Source organism: Alligator sinensis, unplaced genomic scaffold, assembly GCF_000455745.1.
Source record: "Alligator sinensis unplaced genomic scaffold, ASM45574v1 scaffold234_1, whole genome shotgun sequence".
Lineage (NCBI taxonomy): Eukaryota > Metazoa > Chordata > Crocodylia > Alligatoridae > Alligator > Alligator sinensis.
Genome location: NW_005842334.1, coordinates 811,308 through 818,794, shown reverse-complemented (window position 1 = coordinate 818,794; position 7,487 = coordinate 811,308). Strand labels below are relative to the sequence as shown.

General features: G+C 42.0%; 1 protein-coding gene across 1 annotated transcript in view; it reads left to right on the top strand.

Annotated features, from left to right (window-relative positions):
* The window catches only part of CACNB2 (calcium voltage-gated channel auxiliary subunit beta 2), a 175,289-nt gene that overhangs the window by 109,040 nt on the left and 58,762 nt on the right, over window positions 1-7,487 (top strand). The window contains exon 3 of the mRNA XM_025210095.1: window positions 1,498-1,620. Coding sequence (XP_025065880.1) covers window positions 1,498-1,620 — 123 coding nt within the window. The remainder of the gene's footprint in view (window positions 1-1,497; window positions 1,621-7,487) is intronic.

The window sequence follows — 7,487 nt, the reverse complement described above, 5'->3', positions numbered from 1 at the left end:
CCAGTTCCGCTGCCAGTTCCTCCGCCGGCTACGCCGCCCGCTCCCTTACCGGAACCGTAGCCTATTCCTTCTTTAGTCTTGCTGCCGACGTCGTCTCCACCTCCTCCGTCGGCTCCCTTAAGAACGCAGCTCTCGCTGCTGTAGCTGCCAGCGCTGCTGTTCTCACCGCCGCTGCTGACGCCGCTGCCACGGCTTCCCCCGTCGGGCTGGGTACGCGGGTCCTGCTCTCGGGGTTCCCTGCGGGCTTTCCCCACTTTCGGCCCTGCTCCGCTCCCAGGGCTGCCTTTTATTCCTGCCGGGTGGCGTCTCCTGCTGACGTCACCCGGCCCCAGCTGGATATAAGCGCAGCTTACAAATCGCGACGGCGGTTTTCCAGCCCGCGTGTCCCTGCTCCCTCCGGCTTCTGCGTGGGGTAAGTAAGTGTTTACTTCCCCCCTGGTTTTGCCCCGGGGTTTCCTTCTAACCCCAGCGTCCGTGGGACAAAGAGTTTCAATTTTATGGTCAGATAATTGCATTGTGAATCTCCACTGTAACTAAACGTAGGACATGGACTGCAGAATTCTTTTATGGGTTTTAGCACATTAGCTAGATGCCTACAATCCAAATTAGAGATTCTGAGCTAATAACTCTGATTGCTGTTACTGAATAGGGGAAAAAATATTTTTATTCATAAAATTGAGAACACCTTCCATAAAGTTTTAAACAAATATTTTGCAGTATCAAAACATACCTTGTAACAAAAAAACAAACAAAACAAAACAACCACCCCTGCCCCAGTGCTGGGCATTTTAACTTGTGCTGAGCAGGTCTTGGGACCTCCTTGTTTCCATTCTGATTCAGAGATGTTGACTATTAAAACATAAAGAGCAAGTGCTTTAGACTGATACATTGTTCTAAGTGTTTGGGTACTTCATTTTTTGTGCCCAAAATCACAAACTGTTTTTTAAAAAATGTTGACCTGAAGATTTGAATCACATGTATATGCCAGCCTTATTAATGATTTTGAAGTATTGAGATTAAATGTTAGTTGCTTTTCTAAAGTGAAAATTCACATTGTGAACTAAAATATTTTGAGTAAAATATATTAAGTTTTACAGCATGTGCTTTTGTTGTATTACTTGTGAAAACATCGTAAATTAACTTGATACAAAGGTCAGGTACAGGCATTGCACTTTTACTGATATAAGTGATCGGAAACTATCTATACCTTTAACAGAACAGAAGTTTGGCACAGAAAACTGGTCTACATCCATAACAGAACAGAGTTTGGTGCACACAGACTGATTTAAAAATAATGTAACCTGGTCTAAGATTTGAGCTCACCCACCAAAGGATGAATGTGTGTTCTGTTTGCTCCCAATCTAAACTATGCCGCTTACAAAAACTGCATAACTTAGATCGATTCCACCTTAGGCTTTTTGAACATCTGTAACTAGCCTAAGTGTTTATCATTTAGAGACACATATATTCATATTCTGTTTATCTTTTATTCTGCAGACAAAGCCTGTTGCATTTGCGGTTCGGACAAATGTTGGTTACAGCGCAGCTCATGATGATGATGTCCCAGTCCCAGGCATGGCCATATCATTTGAAGCAAAAGATTTTCTTCATGTTAAAGAAGTAAGTAATGATTGCTTTTAAAAGCTGTAGTGACTTTTACATGTTGAATAATAATATTTAATACAAATACACCACAGCATTTTCAAAGCACTGTACAGACTTTATGAGGCTATAACATTAGTATGAGGGTTTTTAGATTATTTGCATATAATGAGGATTACATTTCATCACCTGCATATTCTACTTTCAAATACATAACCTGTGTAAAGAGTAAGATTAGATTCCGTAGTGATTGTTACTGTTGACAGCCTTAAAATAAATCTAGTTATGCAAGTTTGGCAATGTGACATCTTCAGGGATTTGTTGTTCTTGTGACTTAACGTCAAAATATTCTTTTTTCCCCTACATTAACTCAATATATTTAAATCCATTATATTACACAATATACACATATATACAGTTATAAAGAATTATACATTGAATAAACAATATTATAACTATCAAAATATAGAGACTAGTTTTCCAAAAGATAACAAATCTACCTTATTATTATTCTATCCTTTCCTATCACTTTCCTTGGAAAATTTTCAACAGGCACAAAGAAAATTCCATGCTCATTTATATCCCTTCTTTCTCCCCCCATTTGCAAGAAAAAATGTGCAAGGTTAAGGTCCAAAGTAAATAATTTTTTAAAATTTTCTCAGGGAAGCCTGGTGGGACTGTCTCCTGTCTCTCTTCTGTATCACATTTCTCATGTTATGTAAAACTTCAGCCCTTGATAAAGAATCTCATGATCTTTTGTCATATGGTGATCCAAGAGCACTCAGAAATGAAGACCTATAGCAGGACACAAGAACTCCACTCACTCTTTGATGCAATAGTTTTATTAAGCAAATTCCCATTTACTGGGGCTGCAGGACTGACAAGCCTTATTAATAATTCTGTAGTATTGAGATTAAAGGTTAGTTATTTTTCTAAAGTGAAAAATTCACATTATGAACTAAAATATAAGTGAAAGATGTAATATGGGGTGGCCAAACTGTGGCATGCATGCTGCAAGTGTCACAGGCAGCCTTTATGTGTAGCATGTTGTAGATCAGGGAGGGGTCAGGCAGCACAGTGGCAGAAAGGTCAGGAAGTAGAAAAAAGACTAACAGCTCAGGCAGGGAGCACAGGGCAGGAAGCAGAATGCAGAGCAGCAGATTGGGCAGGGGAAGGAGATCAGAGTGATACTCGGGGAAAGTACTGGGCTAGTTCATGGCATGGCTGCCAAAACGGTCAGCCCCCACTGATGTAGTGTTTTGTTGCTATTATCTAATGAATTTGTCTGTTCAGGCAATATTTGCAGAATAGTTTCTGCAGACTCATGGTCAACTGTTTAACTGATCTGCCTCTTGTGCAGTTTTTCATGAACTACGAATGAGGCAGACGGGTTAGGAAGTCAGCATAAAAAGATTAGAGCAGCACATCTAAATTGTTGTAAAAACATCCATACCCTCTTTTAGATGATCCAGATTTTGGCCTCTGTAGAAACAAGGAACTTGGTTGTTATTAATGATAGGACCCATGATGTGGGTGAGTGCTTTCCAGACATCAAGGGACATTCATGCCCCAAGAACTCAAAATATAGGGGTAGACAAACAGGTATGGAGTTTATAGGAAGGAGACCGAGACCAAGAATTGTTGGTCCATTTTACATTGGTGATTAGAAACTGAGATTTCTATGCAAATGAACTTCACAGAAAAAAGAATAATTTGGATTCATATTGTATGGAGTAAATAAAAAAAACATTCTTGCCTGAATATCTGGGGGGATTCTATATCCTATTTCAGGTGATACATGAAACCTGTATTAAGAATTTTGAGAAACAGAATAATAACAATTCTAGTCTATCAGTATTCTTCATATGCATCTATCAATTGGTTGCTCAAGTAAACAGTGTAGAACAGTATTTCAAATCCAGTTTTAATTGATTTTGGGTAAATCTGGAAAGGCTTAAAAGTTTGATAAGCTAGACTTTGGTTGCATTTCTGTCCTGTCCACAACAGCTGGTATATCAGTGCAATGAAGTCACCAGCAGGGCAAACAGAACTCTGGCATGCATCAGCCGATGTGTTGCCAGTAGATCCAGGGAGGTGCTTCTCCCCCTCTATTCGGCATTGGTGAGACCACAGCTGGAGTACTGTGTCCAGTTCTGGGCACTGCACTTCAAGAAGGATGTGGATAAGCTAGGAAAGGTAAAGAGAAGGGCCATCCATATGATCAGGGGCCTGGAGGATAGGCCCTCCTATCCTCCAGGCCCCTGATCCTCCAGGCCTCCTATCCTCCAGCCTCTCCTGAGGAGAGACTCCGGGAACTGGGTTTCTTCAGTCTGAGTAAGAAAAGTTTGAGAGGTGACTTGATAACCGCCTACAAGTATGTCAGGGGTGAACACCAAGATCTAGGGGAGCAACTCTTCAGAAAGGCGTCCCTGGGGAGGATGAGGTCCAATGGGCACAAGCTAGTTTAGAAAAAATTTAGACTGGACATAAGGAGAAACTTCTTTTCCGTAAGAGTATCTAGAATCTGAAACACACTCCCAGTAGAGGTAGTGCAGTCGCTATCCCTGGAGGTGTTCAAGAGGAGGCTGGACAAATACCTCATTGAGCTCCTTTGACTCCAACTACCTCCTGCCCATGACAGGGGACTGGAGTTGATGATCTTACAGGTCCCTTCCAGTCCTACTATTTTATGATTGTATGATCTTACTGAAGAATGCTGTGTAATGAGATATCCTGTCCCTCCCACTGAAAGTTGTGTCAGAAACACAAGGAATGACTAGTGTTTTTTAGTGTGCTTGGCTTATCACTTTTAGTCCTTGCGTAGCTTTAGGTGCAAAGATACATGAAGATGGAGTCATAACTGTAGGTGTCGTGAGTCTATGCAATAAGCTGCTCAGGCAAGTTGTGGATTGTCTTTCACTGGAGCTTTTCAAGGAGAGGCTGGATAGGAATTTACCTGGGTTGGGTATACTGCATCTTGCATTTGTGCAGACTATCAGACCATGGGACCCTGGATTCTAGTATTTCCCACTGGTGATTCTATGTCCAACTTTTGGACAGCTGAGGACTGGATGCAGCATAGGCCACAAGCCTCGGTGACTGTCCTCCAAACACCCCACCCCACCCCACCCCACACACACTCACACACTCACTAACTCTCACTCTTTCTCCCTCTCTCTCTCTCATCTGCAGTCCAACTGCTCGCTGCCATGTACACAATGTAAGCTCCCTCCTGCCATGCATACAGCATCCCCACCCTCCTCTCAGCTGTGTATGTCATGCAGGCAGTGCATCTGCAGTCTACAACGTGGGCAGCCCAGCTCCTCCCCTGCAGCACACACAGCACAGACACCCCACACTGCTGTACTGACCCACCCCCAGGAACAGGGGCAGGAGTCAGAATCTAGAGGAGGGAGAGAGAACTGGGAGACCTCAGCCTCCTCCCCACGAGAGCAGTGGCCAGTGTGGCAGTCAGGCAGGACCGCATGGGCCACATGTTAACCCCTCAAGGGGCTGCATGCTGTCAGTGGGTCACCAGTTGGACTGCCCTGATACAAGACAAAAGATAATGGGTAGAGAAACATTTCTGAACATATCCCCAAATACGAGTTTAGCCTGGAACGCTCAATTCACTCATCATTTTCTGTGCAAACCTGTGTAGCACTGAGGAGGTAAAAAAATGATATAATGAAGTTTATGCAACTTGAGAGGTAATGGAATACATACTGACAGCTGGTCGTCTTTAAAAGCGTTCCAGTTTTGTCTTAATAAGTCAGATAATGTTCCCTCAGCATTTGTGGTGTTTCCTATTCTTAAACGAAGAAATACTTACAATATTAAATTATAATGATTTTATCTTGCGAAAGTAAAATGTGGTAATTGTGTGTGACATTTGGTAATGTATTCATTGCTATGTTAAGCTAAGAAAAAATAAAACCTTTGAAGACAGAATATTTAAACAAGTATAAAAGTTAGTCCCCAATAACATTTACGTAGAAAATGTAGCCAGACTGCGTCAGATTATACGTCCTTTCATTCTGGCATCTTGTCTCTGGACTACTTATTTCTAGTGCTACTAAGAAAGGAAATGCTGAATCCCAAATCAGCTTGGTCAGTGGTGTAATACTCTACATTGATTTGATAGATGTATTTGTTACTAAAATCAAGTGGAATTCAGTAAAACTAGCACAAGGAGGACTTTGATCAACCTAAAGCAGGCAGGACCTTCCTTATGCTGCACAGCCCTTCCTAGTCTGACCCCTCCTATGCTCCATCTTGAAGACAGATGCACAGGTGAAATTGCCCCATGTGCCTGTTTCCAGGAGGTGTGTGGGAGGGTAAGACCAGAAGGGGCTTCTCCCTGCTTTAGGCTGATCACTGCTCTAATGCAATAGGAGTGTGCACAGGGCATTTTTACCTGGCTGCTGCCACCATAGCAGCAGTACCTACATCACAACACTCCTGATGGAGGCTCACAGCACCTCAGTTGATAACTACTGACATACACAAAAGCACTTCAGAGATGTTCCAGGAGAGTCTGAGCCCTGATGCTCCTGCCTTTCTTCATATTTTTGCACCACCGCAGTTACTAAAGCCCTCTGTCAGTTTTTATAGCAGTGAGATGAGTTGAGTCATAAATTTATCCTACACTTTTTTTTTTATTCCTGTAGCATATTTACTTTAATATTTTGTGACAGTGATTACCATAGGGTAAGGTAGCCAGCAGCCTGCTGTATTACAAGAGCATAATATTGTGTTTATTTTATACCACTTTTCTTGTTATTTAAATGTCATCTTAACATTTGCCTAAAGCATAACCCCCCACCAACAACTCACAGAAGTGACCAGAACTGAAAGTAGTATGGCAAGTGAAGTTGTTTGTCATTGACCTATTGTCATTCTATTCTGAATTTACTTTTAAAAATATCCAGACAACATACTTATTTTTCCAATTGCTTTACATTGAATAACAATACATTAAACAGAACTAAATGCTGTTGGAGGCCCATGCAAAATTTTAAGATGATCAAAATATGTTTCTGATATATTTATTATTACATATATGTATGAGGAATAATCTAGTTTATTGGAATGACTTGTATATGTATATAGTTGCAGCCCATGAACTCAAACAGGCATTCCACAATGTTTCTCAATTGTCTACTCCTGGGGGTATGTTACAATAGCTTGTAATATGATCTATGGATAGCATGGGTAACTGGCAAATCAGGAATAAGGAGGGGAAAAGGAACCAAATTTTAGAGCATAATATTGAGGGAAGGGAGACTGAGGAGTTTGTTGAGTTTTTATTATAAACTCACTGAAACACTATACCCCTTCCAAAATGTCTGTTCCTTAAAAGCAGTGAAATTACCCACAGGCTCAGATAATCCACACCATTTTTAAAACAGTGTTCTTGCAAATGGCTCTGTATCTCCCTTGTTCCACAGTTTCAATCCCTTGTTCCACAATGAGAAAATTTCAACTTCATAAACTTCCATTGTATTACCTACACACCAGTATTATCACTACTGCTGCTGAATTTTAGACTTGTAGGGTGCATCCAGATGAGCGCACACATGCCTCTTGTCCCCTCTCAAACCCCTTTGAGAGGGGGCAAGAGGCACACACGGGAACAAAAAAGTGTTCCCCACACTGCAAGATATCCAGGGGTCTAAAAAAATGAAGTTAAAAAAAGGACCATGCCCTGAGGCAACCAGAGGCTGGGTCCTCCATGGAGATGCTCTGGCTGCCAGAGCATCTCTATGGTTGGCCCTTGCCCTAGTGCTGAACGCGCAGCCCCAGGCTGTGTGTTCAGTACCAGGGCTCCAGTGCCATGAGTAAGGGGTCGGGGAGGCTGGACGAGGGGGGAGGGAACTATGGGG